The 20,768-nt window shown below is 42.7% G+C and overlaps 1 protein-coding gene across 1 annotated transcript in view; it reads left to right on the top strand.

Moving 5' to 3' along the window:
* Positions 1–20,768, top strand: part of dhx15 (DEAH (Asp-Glu-Ala-His) box helicase 15) — a 31,627-nt gene that overhangs the window by 9,778 nt on the left and 1,081 nt on the right. The window contains 8 exon segments of the mRNA XM_079668933.1: positions 5,637–5,804; positions 10,817–10,903; positions 11,255–11,404; positions 11,848–11,956; positions 16,724–16,915; positions 18,416–18,538; positions 19,277–19,467; positions 20,520–20,689. Of these exon segments, the coding sequence (XP_079525059.1) occupies positions 5,637–5,804; positions 10,817–10,903; positions 11,255–11,404; positions 11,848–11,956; positions 16,724–16,915; positions 18,416–18,538; positions 19,277–19,467; positions 20,520–20,689 (1,190 nt within the window).

Here is a 20,768-nt window from a genome sequence, read left to right on the forward strand (position 1 = left end):
AATTTAAAATGTGAATGAAAATATTTATTTAATTTAAAAGTGCATCGCAGCAATTAGGTTTCTCACCATAACAACCTTCCCTTTGAGCTTGCCCAGAAAAAATAAGGATCAAAAGCAGAAAGACAAAACATGGGACGTGAAGTCAAGTATATACAGTACAAATTTCAATTATACCATTATCAAAAGTGCAATATTAAGTTTGTCGCTAGCTCAAAACTATGTACACACCATTTTAAACTATTTAAATGAACAAAGAACAAACATGTTGTAAACAGAAAGGGACAAAACACTAACTGAAGTGCAGTCAAGTGTATACAGTACATCACAGGTGAAACCAAATTTAAATGATCAGAAAGTGCAACATTAAGTTTGTCACTAGATCAAAAACTATGTAAACACATTTTTTAAACACTTTTAAATGAACAGAGCTGTTTTAAAACACTCCTGAGACAAAGAAACTCCAACACTTGGCAACTGATTAACTTTTTTTTTGTGGAGGCTGACTTGATAGGATGCCCTCAGTGCCCTTCTGTTCCCTTTGAATGCCTGAAAATAACAGAGAAGCTATTATCATTAACATTGCTGGGTTATTGGGTGATTTTTAACACCAGCCGGCGTATGCTGTATACCCAATGTGGACCTGGCAACCACATTTATATTGGCATTACATTACATGTTACTTGTTAGACGCTTTTATCTAAAGCGACTTACATACTCAATACTGTGGGGAATCCCCACGGAGGGATTTTGACAGGGTTGTTGCACAAAAGATCCAAGCGCGCACAGAAGAAATCTGAGAGCAGACATTTCACGAAGTCACAAAAACACAAAACAAATTATTAAATGAGTGACTTACTTTTCCGCCGTCAAAACACTGCTTCTTGAAAGACTCTTCTTTGCAGATAAAAAAAATCCTTCAATTTTGTCCCGATGCAGAGGATGTTTTGTTTGGAGATGCCAGGTCCAATTTATTCATTTTCAAGCTTTCGTTACTGAGCACCTCTCCACATAAAACACACTGAGGCTGCTCCTCTCCATTTCTAACACAGAAATGAAGCCAACGTTTAAAAACTCCTCTTTGTATCGTCTTTTTGCCATCACGTACGATCGGGATTAATCAACAGACAATAAACAGACAGCGCGGCAAAAATTTCGCGGGGGACACGTCAGAGCTGATACAAATACAATCTTTTATTTTTAGTTTATTTGTATTTAGAAAATTAAATCATTCAATATACAATGCTATATTGCATAATTTCATTTTCAAAATAATAAATAAAAAATAAAAATTGTATTTGCAACGCAGCCATCAGCTCTGACACTGTGTGTGTGTAGCAATGCATTTAACTGGCGACCCAATCAAAAACGGGTCCTTGGGTCGCGACCCTGAGTTTGGGAAAGGCTGATCTAGTGTATTCATCATTTTCCTACACATTTATTCACAGGTGTCTTTAACCAGGAAGTTGCTCTTTAAAGCGCCGGCTTTTTCGCCTCCCAAACGGCTCTTCATGTTACCGCAGTTTACCACGGAGCCTCAGTTTCGCCGCTGCGAGGCTCCGGGTGCTTGCAGCTCACGCGCCTGCTCCACTAAAACCCCCCCTGCTCATCGCGTCCAAATTGCGCACGTTCTGTGTTGTCCTGTAGCAGGCACCTTCGATGTCGGTCAATCAATCTTCAATACTCCGAAAATAATCCACCAGACTCGTTTGCCCCTTCAACAGCGGGATGTCCTTGTCCTTTTTCCTTTTCGTCATTTCAAGCGATAAAACTCTCGATCTTCTCTCGAATTATTAATATTTTTGGACGCCCTCGGCTCGCGTTCAGGGCGTCCCGAGCTGAAAAGGGCGTCAAAGGACGGCAAGACGCCCCCCTGGCGGAAACGCTGAGTCGACCCATTCATCGATACATCGACTTGGTATAGAATTACATGCATTTATTAAAGTGTTACGTTTTGTGCAATTGAACAAGGTTATAAACTTGTGCTGAGATTGAATTCATCTCCAAAGTTAAGAGTGTGCACATTAATCTAATTACATAGATGAGTTACTCACACACACGGTGTCATGGGCACACACTCGTGCCCCCTCTGCACAGGAAATGATTAATCCTCAGCTTGATGGATGTTAATGCACGTGAGTTTAGCTGTTTGGGAAACCACCGCGGTTTGCACTGGAGAACGGGAAGAAGAAAAAAACACGAGTGACCCAGATTCTGCCCTTACCCACAAATCTCTGAAATTAAGTCATTTATTATTTTTTCCCTCCCTGCAAATGTTATCCACTGATGTGTAATGGAGGGCAGGGTTCATGCCCAAAGTGATGAATTTGGTCACAGCAGGGTGAACACACACACACACACACACACACACACACACACACACACACGTTTCAATGTCCTGATCATTGGACAGGAGAAGCCTGAGCTGCTACGATTATTCTCTCTGACAAAATGCTGTTGGAGACCACGCGATAACCTGTAGCTGTACGACTGGACAATATTATCACCATATTTTCTTTTAAATTGATCACTAATCATCAAGTTTTATATTTGAATGGTTATAAAACAATTCTAATGCTGCTATTGGTTTACCCTTTTTGACTTTTGCATCCTTTATAGACGCTTAAAGGCCCTGACCACACCCAAACTGACACCAAAGAACACGTCCCGACGGACCCGATTGTTGTGTCGCCTCACGTCTCCTGCGTCTTGGCCAAAAAGTCGCACTGGAACACACCGCAAAGACTCAGCCGACGGCCAAGTAGCACGTACCGCGCATGCGTGAGTGGCCATAACTCTCCTTACCAGCAAGCAGGCGGTAGTGTGTATTCGTCATTCAAAAGAGGCAACCGGAAGACAGCCTGCGTGGTATATACAACCAACAAATAGCGTGCGTTCCATTTTCACTCTCGTCCATCACAGACTGTTTCACAGACTGTTTCACATAGCGACTTCTCGAAAACATGTTTGAAGATGAAAAATAATAGCCGTCTGTGTGTGCCTTCTTAATCGTTTGTTTGCGTACCTCACTTCCGTTTCGCTTCTCATGCACTGATTCGCTAAGCTGAACAGCCAATCAGAGAGAAACTCCCTCTGGAGGGAACTTTGGGATTTTAGCCTCTGCAGACCATTTACATGCAGAAAAATGTAAAAACCCCAAAAAGCATAATAGGGGCTCTTTAATGACTATGAGACTTGCATGTGTCTTTCTTTTCACCCAATCGGATCTCGCGATGGGTTGTTCATTAGCAGGAAATGTTTGTCACTCAGAAGCAGCTTGACTAGATGTGCAGCGTGTTCCGAAGTCATCGGAGGGCGTGGTGTTTGAAGTGGTCTCCTTGAGGGCTGCGAATTGATTTTAGATTTACTGGTGTTTCCCAGCGAGAAACTCTGAAGCCCTCTCCTGTGAATGTGTAGAAAATTCTGGGATTTTTGCAGCCAATATGTTGAACATTTCTCATGCAGTTAAATGTAATTTGTTGATTTATATTCCACCCCCCCCCCGCACTGTGTCAAGCTGAAGCATTACTGAGAGCACTCCCACGGTGAGTTCATTATCACCCCCTCCTAATTGGGTTAAAGAAGTTAATGTGTGGTAGGTCTGGCAGAGATGGGTGTTCAAAGGGCGCTGCAGCACGCCCTCCAAGCACTTCTCCACTCTCCACAAAACTTTGATGTAGACTAATGATCAGGAGGCAGATCCATGGCATGGATTATTTATTTTCGGACTGATTTACAACACACAGAAGCTAAATGCACAGGACTCCCTTCCTCTCCTCCACAGGTTTTCTGAGAAATATATTTTGCTTCCACAAACAAATAAAAGTGAAGCAACAACTCCAAAAAAAGGGAAAAAAAACTTATCCCAGCTGTTGAGCAAAGATAAGTCCTAATATTTAAGCTTCCCCCTCAGCAGCTAACATCTAAACATGGGGGTTGGCACAGGGGGGGGGAGTTGTTTGCTAGTCAAGAGGAGTGCCTAAATGTGTCGGTTATTAGCTTGGCTGTAGATGGTTGCTTCTGGGGTCGCAGGGAGAGCTGGTGGACAGGTTCCCAACACTGTCCAACTGCCCACACACACACACACACACACACACACACACACACACACACACACACACACACACACACACACACACACTGTCTTGATGTCCCTAAGGGACAGACTGCCAGCTTGCTTCCAGCACTTTGGCAAAGGGGTCCATTTTTTTTTCTTCTCCATGGCAGCTGCTGCATCCAAAGGCTTGATAGGCTATTAATACCCGGGATAATTTTACCAATCCATTCACATTTACCGATTTCCACTTGTCAGCGTGTTGATTAAGAGGCACATGGCCATCAGCAGGGTTTGACTTAATACGAGGAACAAGGGGACAACTGGGCTAATGACACACTTGCAGTCCGGAAAGAAAACAGGACATATTTTGCTTCACACAGTCCAACAAATTTTGTCCGCTACAGTCATGCTTTAACTAATTTCGCCGTTATTTCACATGCTTTTAGAAAATAAAAATGTGTACGAGAAATGATGTTGTATGGTGCACGAAAGAAAATTCTCTACTTTACTTTTTCATTTAATTGTTTTTTTTTTAAACAAAGTTTAGCCTTTTGTTGACCTGACATTGACTTGCTTTATATATTAAATATATATCAACTGAGTGCACTGCAGACAGAGTGCAGGTTTACCTCAGCGTAGACTATCAAGGCACTCATTGTTAAACAAGTATTCCTTTTCGAGTCTTAATTTGTTCTTAATTAATTGTTGCAACAAAGCAAAGATATAGGCCGACAGCTCTGACGTAGCTTATTATGTGTCTATAAGCATCAGGACAATGATTCTGGCTCCGGTTCTTCACTGCCTCATGACTCCTCTTTGAAACGTAGCTGCGCTGCTCCCCTGGGCCTGCAGGTGGTGCAACAGTATAGGCTGTAACTGCTGCTTCATGACGATTAAATGACTGTTAGCAAAACACAGAAAATGGTTCTTAACAGCTGGAGTTGCTGGGGAAAATTAAAATCTGTTGTAGGAAACGACTTCAAAGCAGGATAATGGGTAGGTAACAGAGACCTATATAGATGTGTTCTAAGCAAGGGGTGCCTGTGGACTATTCAGGGATATTTAATAATGGTGCATCTCAATATGCTTTTAGAGAAAGGGCCCTCTCTCTTTTTCCTGCTCAGGTCGTCTGTCTGTCTGCAGCCCACCGGCTCCTCCACGTTCAGCCTCACTAAACTGATCTGCCGTGATTTGCCGCTGGTTATGCATCAGTGCTGCAGTCTCATCTCCCATTTCCCCCCCCCCCCCCCCCCACAATACTGCACGGTGGAATAATGAACCCCGCTTGAGTCTGTCTGTCTCTGTGTGTGTGCGCGCGCCCGTCCATGTTTCCATGATTGCTGCATTTGACAACAGAGCCACAGGGAGCTCTGCACAGCATACTGCGGACCAGGTTTAATTTCCTCCGTCAGATGGAGCGCGATAGTTAGAACAAATGTACTGTAGCAGGGAACCCCCCCCCCCCCCATCCACTTTCAGCGCCATTGTTGGTGCAGGTGTTGTGCTGAACCTGTTGTATATTCTGCTGTCTGCGCACGCAGGTGACACCCCGGATTAATTGTTGCCCCTTGCAATCTTTCAGGAAATTGACGAAGCCTGCAAGCGCATCAAGAGGGAGGTGGACGACCTGGGGCCCGAAGTCGGGGACATCAAGATCATCCCGCTGTACTCCACCCTGCCCCCAGCGCAGCAGCAGAGGATCTTTGAGCCACCCCCACCCACCAAACCAAGCGGTGCCATCGGAAGGAAGGTATGACTGCCTCGTTGCTATTAAAAACAGGGGGAGGCTGAGTGAAAGCGCAAATGAGTGGCGTTGATGTAAAAAGGCCAGATGGGAAATAAGGTGGAAGAGAGCTGGAAGGGAGGGACTGAAACTTTTTTTTTTCCCTTCCTCAGCTTTAGCGCAGAACTGACTCACACAACATATGCTGCTTTTTGTCAGCATGCGATTCTCGGCTCTAAATTATCGCCGGGGTATTACTCACGCCCTCTGAGCCTGAGGAAAGTACTGCATCCTCAGTCATTTGTATCTTCTCACTGCATTCGCACAGACAGCGAAAGAGAGAGGGAGGCCTCTGCCATACGAAGCCGCGTGAACGCTGACAAAAACAAGGCTTCTCCTGCTGTGCATAGTCTCCTTCCTCAATCACTTAAGTGGATGATCTTGTTATTGATACAGACACCAGACAATTCCTCTCTTTTCGCGCGACAGTTTGTATTTAGATGGGCTCATCACTGGAGGAGCGGCACCACCTGCGCTGCCAGTGTTGGCCCGGCATCTGACGGAATATCAGAATATCATCGCTGCCAGTGAATGAGCAAACCAGCATCTGATAGGGGGACGCCGCTGATGAATGACTCATTGCTACAACCCCTCTAATTGAGGCAGATCAGGCTGACATATGAGCCGCCACACTGTTTATGATGAACACAAAACGTTCATGAACCTAGGTTTTGGGAACATGGGATTCCCTGCAATGTGTGTGAACAGAGGATTAAGCGCGAATAAAAAAAACATGCCATGAAATAAGAAGAAAGTGATGAAGGGTTTTTAACAAACTCTTGACAAATTGAGACTTATCAACTTTTACACAAGTTCAGGTATTGGAAATAGTATCCGTTTTAGATAGGGGTGTAACAATTCAATCATTTTGGATTAGGGCTGCACGATATTGAAAAAAACTGACATTGCGATATTCTTTTCCCCTGCGATATATATTGAGTTTTTTTTAACTATATTTAACCGGATGAAGGATTTTAGTCACGGACGTCTGGATCTTAACTGGTTGACTCATCATACCTTAATTCATGATCTAACATGTCATGATAATGCAGGTTGCTTACCCTCAAATAAGGGGGTTCATCTGTGAATGAAGAAGAGTGGTGTCTAGAAGGGATCAAAGAGATTAAACGTATTACATTAAAATATAGGAAGCTTCATTTTCACATTAGGGAATTAACATACGTGACCAAATAGGTCATTTAACTTTTGATTCCACAATTAAAACCTTTTTTGTGCAAATAGCAGCAAAGTAGTGGACATCTTTTAAACAAGATTATAAAAATAAAATGAAGAACAGCTATACACCAACTCCTTTAAGCCGTTTTGAACCTTTCTCATATGGTGTGACACCGGCAAAGGCATCTGAAATAGTTGTTTGCTGTGCATGCAGACTCGGAGCCTGCATGTCACTCCACTCAAGTACCACTGACATGAGAGCCGTGCAAGTTTTCCTTTTGTAGCAAGCAGCTAAATAATTGTAACATGACGTGTTTGAGTTAATTTACCTACTTGATATCGAATGGCCTTAAAAAAATTTTTTAAATTGCACGTCCCTGCGATGTGAATATCGCGCATGCGCATATCGCGGTTATCGCCATGACACGGTATATCGTTCAGCCCTAATTTGGATCCATTTAGCTATTCAATGATCCAATATCATCAACGTATTGGATACTTTTCCTCATCTTTATTTACCTTTTATTTAGAAACTCTTTATTTAATGTATTTGGCTTGCTAAGCTCATCTCCAAAAGAGCCCAGTAATAAGATTGTAATATTTTTTTTATTGTATTAAATTGATGTGAAACGGGTATATGACATTTTCTGTTTCAATGGCAGGCCCCTGAAATGAATGGAGCTATCGTGACAGATTGTATGACCTCAGAAAATATTGTCTTGTTTTCCAAAGATTTGAAGGAACAGGAGATGAAAGTAGTGATATACACTCCAAGTAATGAGACATCTTTATACATCGGTCTGACGTGATAAACGAAGAAGAAAATTATTTTGAGTTTGTCTTTCTTCCCGCTGGTGAACGTATTGCTGCAACTTCTCCTGGTTCCCTTTAGTGAAGTGAATTCAGGAAGTAAAGTGACAGCGTGACCTCTGACCTGTGGAAGGAGCGGCCGATCAGTTTGTCAGGTGCTTGTTGAATCGGTGGTATCTGGAGTGCATGTGCTTCTCCTCCAACACTGACTGAGCAGCTCATCAGTCGATGCATGCAGAGATGTCATCCAAGCCAGCCCACGAGGAAGTAGTGAAAAAGAATTAAGGTTTGCTACGTCTGCTGCTACGCATGCTAACGACTGCATTAGACTCCCCTCAATTAACATAAAGCACCAGCTCGTCACCGCTCTATTCCTCCAGGAAAGCCACTGATCTTCTATTTTTGAACAGTTTGATCATTAAGAGCCAAGGCGGCAATTGACTAATTACAAACAAAGACTATAATCTCACGTTGCTCTCCAGCCTCTCAAAGATCGTCTCTAACCAACGTGCTGTGATGGGTTTGTTTTTAGCATCGTCACGTTTGGAACATTCCCTCAAATGTCACTCGTGATTCTGCCACATACACATTTCGATGAGCTTTGAATAGGATGCCGCTCGGGGGCGCGTTCTCCTTTCCCCCAGTCGGAGGGAGGCTTTATTTGTCAACACGGCTGTGTTTCCCAGCAGGGAACGAGAAAGATGGCCCGCGTTAGCCATAGTACTTGCTCTCCTGCAGGTAATAACCCAGAAATAACATGCAGAGACGACGCCCTAATGATATTACTGATGAAGAAGCCAGGATTATCCAGTGCAGCAACAGACTGGAAGGAGCCGGCCTGCGTTCAGTGTAATGGCCCCAGCCCGGATAATCCTTCAGAATCAATGCAGTCAATGAGGCCACCCATATGATCATGAAATGTGAGAGGGTGTCATGTGTGGCATCTGCTGGAGCACCGTGGGGTCCCAACACGCAGGACAACCTCAGCGAGTCCATTATTAACTGGACTTTGAAGAATTCCAAGTCCTTCGAGGCTTGCTGGGACGTCGTGGCTGGCATATAGTTTCTGTCACGACGCACCCGCTCTCTCTTTTCATTTCAGACAGTGTGGCTAATAGGTTTCATAAAGATTTAACTCCTCTGTATCCGTAGGCCACAGATGGCCCTTTTCCACTGCGGAAACTTGCATGTTCTGCTTTGCCTTGCATTCAACTCAATATTTAGGATTATGGGAGTGTTTTTGAAAGTCAATGAATAATCATATTTAATAATCGTGATATCAATATTGACCAGAAATAGTCGTGATTATGATCTTTGCCATAATCGCACAGCCCTACTTTGGTACTAGAGTTCTCACTGTCTTGCCAATATATCACCCTTTTTCTCTCCCTCTCAAACCCTGATGTTTTCATTGCTAACTTTAACTCCATTAAGCAGGTAACTCGCGTCTACATTTGAGTAGGTTGGGAAAATAACAGCTGCTGTTGAGTGTAGTCCTGATACGCTGCCCAACATATTCTTTTGTCATCACGTATTATTTCAAAGTTAAAAAACCCTCAAGTGTTTTTGAATGTCGTAGGTGCCTTCTTGTCATTGTCTTAGTCATTGAGAAAAAGTTAATTGAAGAAAGTGTTTATTAACAAAATAACTAATGACAACCCTTCAAGAGTAAAAGTAATAAAGTGCAGTGTAATAAAAACGTATATAAATATGATGGATATAAACAAGCTAAAGTATATGCAGTGTGAACTGAACATATGGCTATAAACACTATGAACATTAGTATAACACTACTGCTGGTAGAAATAAAGACACTATATTTGCAGACACTATAGACGGAATAAATATGAATACACTTTAGACCGTGAACCAACCCACATTTATCATGGTGTGCTCGTGTCAATCCGACCTAGACGGCCATTCATCCAAGAACAACAGCCAACCATCATCCAGATACTGCTGTCTGATGAGCTTCATGCAGCGTTTATTGCCATCCCTTTTATTCCTCTGCATGAATACTAAAGGCAGTGGGTCTTTCGACAGGTGAATTACCCGAGGTCAATGGCTGGATGGGGGGGGGTGAAATGCCCTCACTGGCATTATAACTAAACAGTCAGGCATTCTCAGGCGCAAGAGAAATCCTCGCTTAAAAGGTGGGATTAAAAAAAAATCTGTATGGCTCACAGCTAGAAGACAGCTGAAGAGGCACAGCTACAAAGGAAGTGTGTCAAGTGTGCAAAATTGGTTCTGTGGACCTGTATCGGCAACGACTACAGAGAACCGTTTGGTGCATTTCATCGTGGGGACTACCAAGAACGGCTTCCACCAAACGACTGCTCGGGTCAGCCTGCTGCTCGTTCCTGCCTGGGTGGATGTAGAGCAAAAGGAAATATATCAAAGTGCGGGAAGGCATTTTTCCAAACACCCACTCGCATATTAAGCTCTGACAGAGGAGTGGCAGTTGCCAGTCGAGTGGGCTATGATCAGGTCACCACAGCCTGTGATATTACGATGAGTGTAAAGGGCTCCTCTGTCCTCTCTGTGTCAGCTGTTATGTAAGGGGAGGGGGGCTCACCCTAGTGGCGGCCATAGTTTGCATGAGAGCAGCTGCAGATCTGTCTCCCTCTCCTCCTCCCGCTGTTTGTGTATAAGCTGACAGCTAAAGACCCACAGGGTGATTTGAGTCATTTGATTTTCTTCGCTAAGATTCAGCTGTCAGACAGCCCTGCTCTGGGGATAATTGTTAAAAGAAAATTATCCGGAGATGGTGCAGGTTCACAGTTTACCCACTATTCTTAGAAATCTAGCATCTTTCTACGTCCAAGATCAATTTCACTTTTCCACAAATAGTTTCTGCTCTACTACACGACTACTATTTCAAAAATAATTTAAACTTTTCAAGCAAAATGGTCTAGTGCTAGAATTTGAGGTCTTTCAGTCCCTCCACAGAGCGTGCAAATAATTTCCTAACCCATCTGTTCTCCTTTCCACAGGTCGTGGTGTCCACAAACATCGCTGAGACATCCCTGACCATCGACGGCGTGGTGTTTGTAATTGATCCTGGATTTGCCAAGCAAAAGGTTAGCTTCCCCCCCAACCTTCTCCCACCTCTCTCTATCTGCCGCGATCATCTGCGTCTGTTGCCTGAGAATCCCCAGATAAACACCGCCGTGCACACCTGACAGCGGCAGAGATGGAAAAGCTGGTTATTTATTCCTCTGACATTTCCCCAGCCTGGAGCCAAGTCATACACATGGCTCAGAAACAGATTATATATGCATTACGGTGGCTTTTGTGTATGTGTTCGCTTTTATATACAGTAGGTGTGAGTGTATGCTTGACCACTTTTTTTCACCACCCACAAAATCAATGTGGTTTGAACGTTCTTTTTAAAAAATGTGGCTGAAGTTAATTTCCCTCTTCCCCCTCAGGTGTATAACCCCCGTATCAGAGTGGAGTCCCTTTTGGTGACAGCCATCAGTAAGGCGTCGGCCCAGCAGAGGGCGGGCCGTGCCGGACGAACATGCCCAGGAAAATGTTTCCGCCTTTACACAGAGAAAGCTTACAAGACAGAAATGCAGGTAAGAAACGAAGCAGTCTGGAAATGGTTATCAATTCTATGAGGTGTTTGATTTTCACAAGCACTTTGTATTCCCTCAAAGCAGCCCTGGAGCTGGAGAAGCTCCCTATTATGCAATATTTGCTCTTGGAATCCATGATTCCAAATTAAGCTGAATTTAAATTCCAAGAGCTTGCTGCTAAAACACACTGCCCTCCACCCATCTACATAACATGTGCTAACGAAAGAGGTCCGGTTTTCCACTTTTAACAGGCTCATCCTTTCACGTCACGCTAAGCGGCAAAGGGGATTTTTTATGCGAGTTAAATAGCCCTCCAAATGCCCTCAACTCCCGGTCCCTGTTCAAGTTGACACATGAGCGACGCATGAGGAGATAATTTGCAGCCTGACTAATTAATTCTGAATTGTTCGCTGGGTTTGTCTCGTTCCTCTCCACTGCTGCAGGACAACACGTATCCAGAGATCCTGAGGTCTAACCTGGGCTCTGTGGTGCTGCAGCTGAAGAAACTGGGGATCGACGACCTGGTGCACTTTGACTTCATGGACCCTCCAGGTTAGTGTCAATAAAATACTCAATACACATTTGTTTTGCCTTATAAAGATTTATTTGTGTTGTTCTGTTTTGCATTCAGTCCCATTGCATTGTAAGAAATCTTTTAAAATACTTTTAAAGTTATAATTCTTCAATTTTTATATATATTTTTGTGAGAATAACTACAACGGTAATGCCAAATAACTACTATCGGACACCTCTCTAGCGTTGTACTGAATATATCATCATGTTGCCCAACATTCATTGCAGAGAAAACACGATTCCATGCAATGTAGGCCGATTATTTATTCATACATCACTATATATTTACAAGAATGTAAAGGCGTGGGTGTTATATTAACTGCCTAGGCGACACCTCCTGATGGAGGAGAGAGGCAGACGCTTACTGCAGGAACTCAGAGCAGCTCTTTGAGTAAATTACAATCTAACACGTTTGCATTCATTTTTTTTTGCGTTTTCTCTGATGGCCTGAATATCTTTGTCGCAAGAAATCAAGTTACTGCGAGGTTCTAAAAGAGGTTAAATCTACCTGTTGCTCCTCTCTTGTATTTCCGAGCATGTAATAGCTAAACTAGTGTATTCTGTAGTTTCAAATTACTCCTGCTGCTCTTACCGGTAACCAAATCCAACCGTGAGTTTAACATCAAATAATATTTAGATCTTGTATTGATTCATAAAGGACTGATGAAAATCAAGTGCAGTTAAATCAACTTTAAGCTGAGCTGTGGATGCTTCATGTACAACATCAAATCTGAGATTGCTGTGTCACTTGGGGAATGTTTGGAGTGCTCTGACAGACACAGATTTGACAGTTTTTACGAGCTTAAAACTCATATTATTGCCGTTTTTTAATTGATAATATTCTGGATTAGCGCTTTTATTTTCTTGTTTCTTGCACATCGTCATCATGCTGCATCCAGGCCAAAAACACACCTCGTCTCATTGAGCCAAGTTATGGCATCCTCCAGGAGAGTGTGTGTTCCCGCGGAGACCACCCCTCCTTTCCCTATCCTTAACCTCCCCCTCCCTCCCCCCTTTTCTCACCATAATATAGTTTTCATCTCACCTCTGAGATTAAACCCATCTCTCCCCGTCCACCGTGGCAAACGCCATTTTGAGAATGAAATTGGTTACATCAATAGCAGCGATATCACCTTGGCTATTGCCTTCCCTTTATATTCCGCCAGTGAAACGTGACTGACCTCCACCACCACCCCCACATTTCTCACAAAACACAAGGGTAAGCGTCAACATACGGGATTGGCCTTGTGTGCTGCGTCTAACTGGGAACGCTGGGGTGAAGGGAAAGGGGGAGGATTACCTTTTTATTTATTTGATTCACTCATGGCAGAAGATTTCTCTTAACCAGCTGTGGAGCACGCTGGAAGCTGCAGCGATTACCTGGACAGCAGATTTGTAACATCTTAGGAACAGCGGGTGAATTATAATGCACATTTCAGAGAATATAGACAGGTCAGCGCAGGGTGTCTGAAGACATACAGGGTTTTGATGGTTGAACTGCTACGTTAATCCGTTTTTGGCATGGATCGAATCCTTAACCAGGGTGTCTGCGGGGTCTTAAAAAGTATTAAAAGTTGATAAATCAATTTAGCGAAAATGAAGGCTATTAAAAAGTATTAAACGGCATTTTCCAAGGTATTAAGAAGGTCCACGGCAACGACAACATGAAACACCCTTTAATTTACTGCAACGACATGTCGGGAAACCCCCTCAAGGCGGCCCCATGCATAGCGCGCCATAAAATGCTGCTTCTTATTTTAAGTTTCGTTGCCTTGCTCCCTCAGGGGGGGGGGGGGGGGGGGGAAAGAGTGTGTCGGGGCGCCACTGATGGTGATGAAAGCTGGTTCGAGGTGCCCCCACAGACTCAGGGCGATGCTGCTCCTCCAAGGAAGAGACACATGTTCACTAAGCCGAACTATATCCGGTCACAGAGATCTGCTATTTTAAAGTAAAGTCAACACTAAATAGAGTCTATATTAAGAATGAGAAAAGTCTTAATATCTGTATCGTTTTTTGTAAACGTATGACAAATGTGCGAGGGTGATGACCTCAGAACATCGTCCTATGTCTCCGGACAGCCCCGGCCCAATTTAACCCTGGGTATTTGTGAGGGAGCTCCTATATGGAATTAACCTGCTGAAGCTCACCAAAGTTTAATATGTTTCAAAGTTTTATCCATTGTTTTGTATATGTGTATATGTATGTGTATGTATGTATGTATATGTATATATATATATATATATATATATAAATAAATACATACTGGTTTCTAATGATTTCTGAGGAGTTTTACTGGAATGAAAGAGCACAAAGTCTACAGAAGCAAAAAAGCAGCTTACTGCATTAAACCTGACCTTGACAGAGAGGTTGAAGTTCCTGTGGAAAAGAGGCTTCAGTAGTCTGTCTGTGTTATCTCTTGGGAACAATGCCTGAATCAAATACTACTTTCTAATGGTTTCTTTTTCTAATAAACCTTGCATTGGGTTGTTGGTCACACAATTCATTCTCTTGTGCTTTGTTTTATCTGAATTATGATAAGGAGTTATCATAAACTGTTTAGTTGTGCTATCTTAAAATCAATACTGTATATAGTCAAGTTTGTCGGTTAGAACTCAAAGTGTTGATGAGGTCTTAATATGTATGGAAAGGGTCTTGAAAAAGGTCTTAAAAGGTATTACATTTGACTCCAGGGTTCCTGCATATACCCTGTTAAAGTGTGGATAAGTGGACATGTTTGTAATCGTCCCAGTCAAAAATACCCAAAAACCTGCCTTCAGATGATTTTGATGTCTCCTTGATGATCATCCACAAACCGTTTTCCACTTCAGCTTGTCCGTGAGCTAAACAGTACCATTCACCCCGCTCCTCGCTTACTAACCTCAGGAGCCAGCCAACCAAATGGAAATCCAAAATAAATCAGTAGTGATTTACACAAGGACTTGGGCTGGGTGGGATTCATTTGCCTCGTGACATTTCCAAAGAAGTACCTCCTCGCAGCCGCTGTGGTTTAATGTACCTTTAGCCTTTCGTCTCATTGATTTGGCCCTTGGTTAATATATCGGATTCTCGTGTGTCCAGGCAGTCGATACTTACTTTCTGATGAGCCGCTTTGTGTATATTGAGTTTCCACACCGGTTCATCATGCTAGCAGTACTTGGAAATCAGATTTTCCCCTTTTGCACAGCCCCGCACAAGCGCTTGGTGTGGTAAGTAAATTGGCCGGCACTCAATTGTGTAAAAAAAGTAGATTTGATGCCCCGAATCAATATTTGTTAATCATAAAAAAAATGCCTCCCTACTGTTTGAAATTGAATTTTTTTTTTGGGGGTGCACTTGAGAAGAATGAAAGTGAACGAGCAGCGCAGTCGCAGCTTGAAGCTAATTTTCAGTTAACATGCAACTGGTCATTAGGCTCCAGCTCTCGGGAGCCAAAGGTCAATAATTGCATCTGGAGGAAAAATATTTTAGCCAAACGGTGGAAGCCTTTTGTGTTGAAGCATTAAGTAGAAAGTTCCCCTGTAATTGCATTAGTTGTTTAGGATTGCCTGAGCGGAGGATGAAAAATGAGCTCTGCCATGATTACTTCTGCGCTAAGTTGCTGTCTAGCGTAACCGTGGTCACACACAGGGAGCTTCTCATGTTGATTAGCTTTACGCTCCTTTTGTTTGAAGGTCTGTCTTCCTTAACACACAGCTGTCTTCTGTTAAAGGTCTGAGGGGAGCCGGTGCTGAGCATATCAGCTTTTTAACTTTGGGCTAAATTCAACATTATTGTCATTGCAAAGAGTAAAAGTACGGAGACAACAAAATGCAGTTAGCATCTGACCAGAAGTGCAAAAGGAGCGAGTGCACTGGAATATAGAAGTATATAACTTTAAAAATATAAAAAAGTGTATATACAGTGTCCTATCCTAATCCTAAACAACCATAGGCAAGGCAACTATAGTCAATAAATATGAAACTCTATAAATCAGTATTGACACTTTTCTTAATAATATGAACAAGTAGGACTACGCAATAGAAGATATAACTAGTTTTCTTAAATCAATGTTTTTGCTCCGGTTACAGTTCTTCTCATTAAATAAGTTGATATCATACCAGCTGATCAGAAATGTCCCTGTATATTCCTCCGCTAAAATCTAATAAATGGCAAATTATTACATTTTTTGTTTTTGCCCTGAATTTGGTCCCACCATTTGGAAAATGACGTTGCAACACTTAGTCGCTCGAATGTGAAAATGTTCACATCTCAAACTCTCTTCTCCATAGAGTACTCATGTCACTGTTAAAAAAGAAAAAGTAGTTTCTTCAGATTCTTTATTATTTACAAAAGCTTCTATCAGCCACGTTTGAACATAAATGCTTAACTAAGTGCTGCAGACTTGTTTTGGTTTAACGTTTAATGCCAGTGAACAAGTGTTGTATTAAGTTAGACTAATGAGATGCAAACACCTAAATAGTGCTGCAACTTCTATTAACACTTTCTAATTGTCTATTATAATAAACCCAAGGTGACTTCTTGAGACGTCTGGTTTTATCTAACTCAAAGACATTCAGTGAATCATGAGCATTAATCACTCCTGACATCCTTGTGTTTGCTCCAAATTGTTCTTCTCGACTTCTGCTGTGATGAAGACATTTTGGAAATCGTTCTGCGGCTGTCGTGTGTGTGTGTGTGTTTTGCCTCGAGCATTATTTACCGGCCCATCTCCCCCCCCCCCCCCCCCCCCATCTTGCCTCCCCTCAGCTCCAGAGACCCTGATGCGCGCCCTGGAGCTTCTGAACTACCTGGCGGCGCTGAATGACGACGGTGACCTGACAGAGCTGGGCTCCATGATGGCCGAGTTCCCCCTGGACCCCCAGTTGGCCAAGATGGTGATCGCCAGCTGTGAATACAACTGCTCCAACGAGATCCTCTCCATCACCGCCATGTTGTCAGGTAACGCTCAGTGCTCACGGACCAATGAGCGCACAGGAAATATACACAGCACATCTAGATATTTCAACTTCTGTAACAGAAAAGGAAGTTAAGAGCAGGAAGCTAAACAAGCTCCAAAACGACATAATACCTTGAAAACTTTTTTTTTACCATCGTTAACTAAGATGTAATGAATCGTGTTACTTACTACGATGGCAATAGTCACTTGTTTTGCACACGACAAGTTGTTTACTGCCACTTTAACCTGTGTAAAAAATGGATGTTCAAATATTAGACCCCAGAAGTGAGAAAGTTAAATCTGAACTTAACTAAGAGGCAAGCAGGGGAAAGTGGTGTCAGCTTTTACTTGTGAAGAAGGTGGAAATACATGTCCGTACAAAATGTATAGGTGTAGCTGGAGCATGCTGCCGCAGTAATTGCACTTTAGGCTTGCCAAAGCAGAATGCTGCTCATTGAGATGAATCTTGACGCCTTTGAAGGGAGTGCGAGGGTCTTTGAGAGCGGGGAAATGGATTTAACTAGCTGTTTTTGGACGTGGTGTGCACTTAAAGCGGGTGTTTCGTGACGGCAGCTTTTTGTGCTGAGTTCATTAGAAGCGAGCCGCCAAAGTACACCTGAGAATGTTGCCGCCACAGCAGCCAACCACGAGGCTCAATAAAAACAGGTTCACCCGTTAAAGACACAGTGGAGCAGGGTTGACATTAAGCAATGCGGAGCGAGTTCACACAGGGGAGCCCGCAGTCCTCTGGATGAACTCACCTCATTTATTCACTTCCTTAATGTAATGTAATCTATAAGATGGTAATGCTGTTTACTTTGAACCTCCATTGATAAGCGGTGGATTGACAGTGGTGCTGGGATGTGAAACAATGCTTGCAAACTTAACTGGCAAAGATTAAAAGTAACAATGTTTGTAAAAAAACAAGAAAATATGGAGCGGAAAATAGAAATATAAACACAGTTGAGTATAAAAAATAATAAATAAATCAACTTTAAGTGTGGCTTAAGGAGGTATTCACTGTCTTCTCCTGTGCAGTGAATAAAGCAGTTAGACGGTAGAAATCTGTGTTTTTCTGATCAGCTAACATTTTTCTCTGGCAATTTGTATCCAGATGTCATAAAAAAAGATGTATGGTAAAAATGTGGCTTGAAACTCAATAAAAAGTCAACTTATGACGACAACGCTAAAGTTGAAGGGGATCCAACGCCATCACAGGAGACCAGAGGATTACAACTAAACATTTCTCTGAAACATTTGGGATAATAAAAGTACTTATTTTAAAGCCTTTTGCATATTATCCCATGTTTAAAGTGTATTTCAGTGCAGTGCATGAGGGCGGAGACCCCCACCCTTCCCTCCTGTTTGCCCCCCCCCTGCTCCTCTCCACTCTTCTCAGTGCAGTCTCTGCCTCTGTAGCCGAGGCCGTGTTCCTCTCTGTGGGATCAGCTTAACTTATCCCTCCGGGCGGCTGTGTTGGGGCCTGTACCAACCTTGTTTAGTCCCACAGTGCTTCGTCCGACCCACGGAGGCTAGAAAGATGGCCGACGAGTCCAAGATGCGCTTCGCCCACATCGACGGAGACCACATGACGCAGCTCAACGTGTACCACGCCTTCAAACAGAGTGAGTGGCCTCTCCTGCACACTGGGTCTATAGAGCTGAAACCAACAGATTAATCTTTGGGGCGTCATGTTGACTTTCAGATTTTAATGACAATTTTAAATGTTTAATGATTGTATTTAAAGGCGTTATTTGTGCACAGTAGATACATATTATACTACACAAATAGTATTATAATTTTTGTAGAATAAGATTCCATAGGTGACCAATAAATCACATTATTCAAATTTTAGGATTTTGTTTAGAAGACAATTTAAAGCTTCATTTGTATTTATTTTTTTGCTAATTTAATATTGATAGAATACAGTCATGGTACAATACAACTAAGTTAGATGAAGCAGAAGGAGAGTTCATATTTACATAAGGCCCCAGATCTTGGCAAAATAACTAAAAGCTTTATGATAAATAAGTTTCAAAGCGTATGATAACAAATAAAACAATTATTTAAAGTCTCAGGGTAAGAATTGAATGAAGTCATGTACATGGGCTAAAATCAAAATTCAATACATAAAAAATAAAATACAAGGACATATACAGATCACAACACAATTGACTATAACTAAATACTATATATATATTTTAAATATTAACTAAAAGTCTGTTTCATTATTTTCCTTTCATTCATTTGAACATTTCAATTGAAAACTTTGCATGTTAAAATGAAAAAAAGCCCTTTGGTCCAGCTTCAGTAAACATTTGAATATTAACATTATCTCTCTTTTAATCCCCCGTGTCTCTCAGACAGCGACTCCAACCAGTGGTGCTACGAGAACTTCGTGAACTACCGCTCGCTGATGTCGGCGGACAACGTGCGGCAGCAGCTGGCGCGGATCATGGACCGCTTCAGCCTGCCGCGGCGCAGCACCGAGTTCACCCACAGAGACTACTACACCAACATCCGCCGCGCACTCATCACCGGCTTCTTCATGCAGGTCAGACGTAGCAGGGGCTTCTGGGAGAGCGTCGCCTTTCATTTCAAAATACAAGAACAATGATAAGACATATTTTAGCCATGTGACAAACATGGAGGATGCTTTAGAAAAGGGACCCAGCCACTAGAGAACATATGTTACTAATACATCTAGAGCTGGAGAGAATGTATGTGCTATAGAGAAACATTACAAGTTAAAAAAACAAACCAAATACCCCAAAAATGTAAGCAGTCCAACCTTAATATTTTGAGTTTATTTGATTCTTTAGTCCTATGTTTGCAACTTTATAACCTTAGCTATTCAGTCTCCTTTCTTCTTTGTTTGCTAATTTGACAGAGAGCTGTTCATTTGCAAAAAACACACTACTGAGAATGCAGGCGAGATAATGACTGCCACACACACACACACACATGTACACGCACAAGCACACACGCACACACACACACACACACACACACACACACACACACACACACACACACACACACACACACACACACACACACACACATTTACACGCACAAGCATACACACACACACACACACACACGCACACACACACACGCACACGCACACGCACACGCACACACACTTACACGCACACACACACACACTTACACGCACAAGCATACACACTGCTGCTTTGTTTCGAACACATACAAGAAAATCACGTCAATTTGCTCCTCGCTCAAGGAAACAAATGGCATTTGCAATGAGCCATTTCCAGGGCTACCTGAAACAAGCTGAATTATGGCGTTAATATTTAAATATTTGTCAACATTAACCTTTATCGTGGAGACAAATTTGCGGCTCATGTTGGAGCTCTCGCAGCATTTGGGAGATCATGTCTTTGTTGGGAAAGGTCTTTATTGAGACTGATTGCTTTGGTTAATCACAACAGCCTTTGCAAACTGAGGAAACTCGCTCACAAGTTGTTCTCCAGAGCTCTGCAGATTTTAATGCATGTGTGTAGTTGAGTAACAGCCAGCGATAAAGATCATCTGTGTGTGTCTGTGTTGGCCGCTGACCCCAACTCTCTGTGCTGAGAACAGGTGGCTCACCTGGAGCGCACCGGACACTACCTGACGGTGAAGGACAACCAGGTGGTGCAGCTGCACCCGTCCACCGTGCTGGACCACAAGCCGGAGTGGGTGCTCTACAACGAGTTTGTGCTCACCTCCAAGAACTACATCCGCACGTGCACCGACGTCAAACCAGAGTGGTGGGTTTAATATATGAAGATCCTTATCAGAAAGGAATGTTACGTTTGTTAAATAATGTTACATTAACTTACAAAAGAT

This window comes from Notothenia rossii (assembly GCF_949606895.1).
Source record: "Notothenia rossii genome assembly, chromosome: 3".
In the NCBI taxonomy this organism is placed as follows: Eukaryota; Metazoa; Chordata; class Actinopteri; order Perciformes; family Nototheniidae; genus Notothenia; species Notothenia rossii.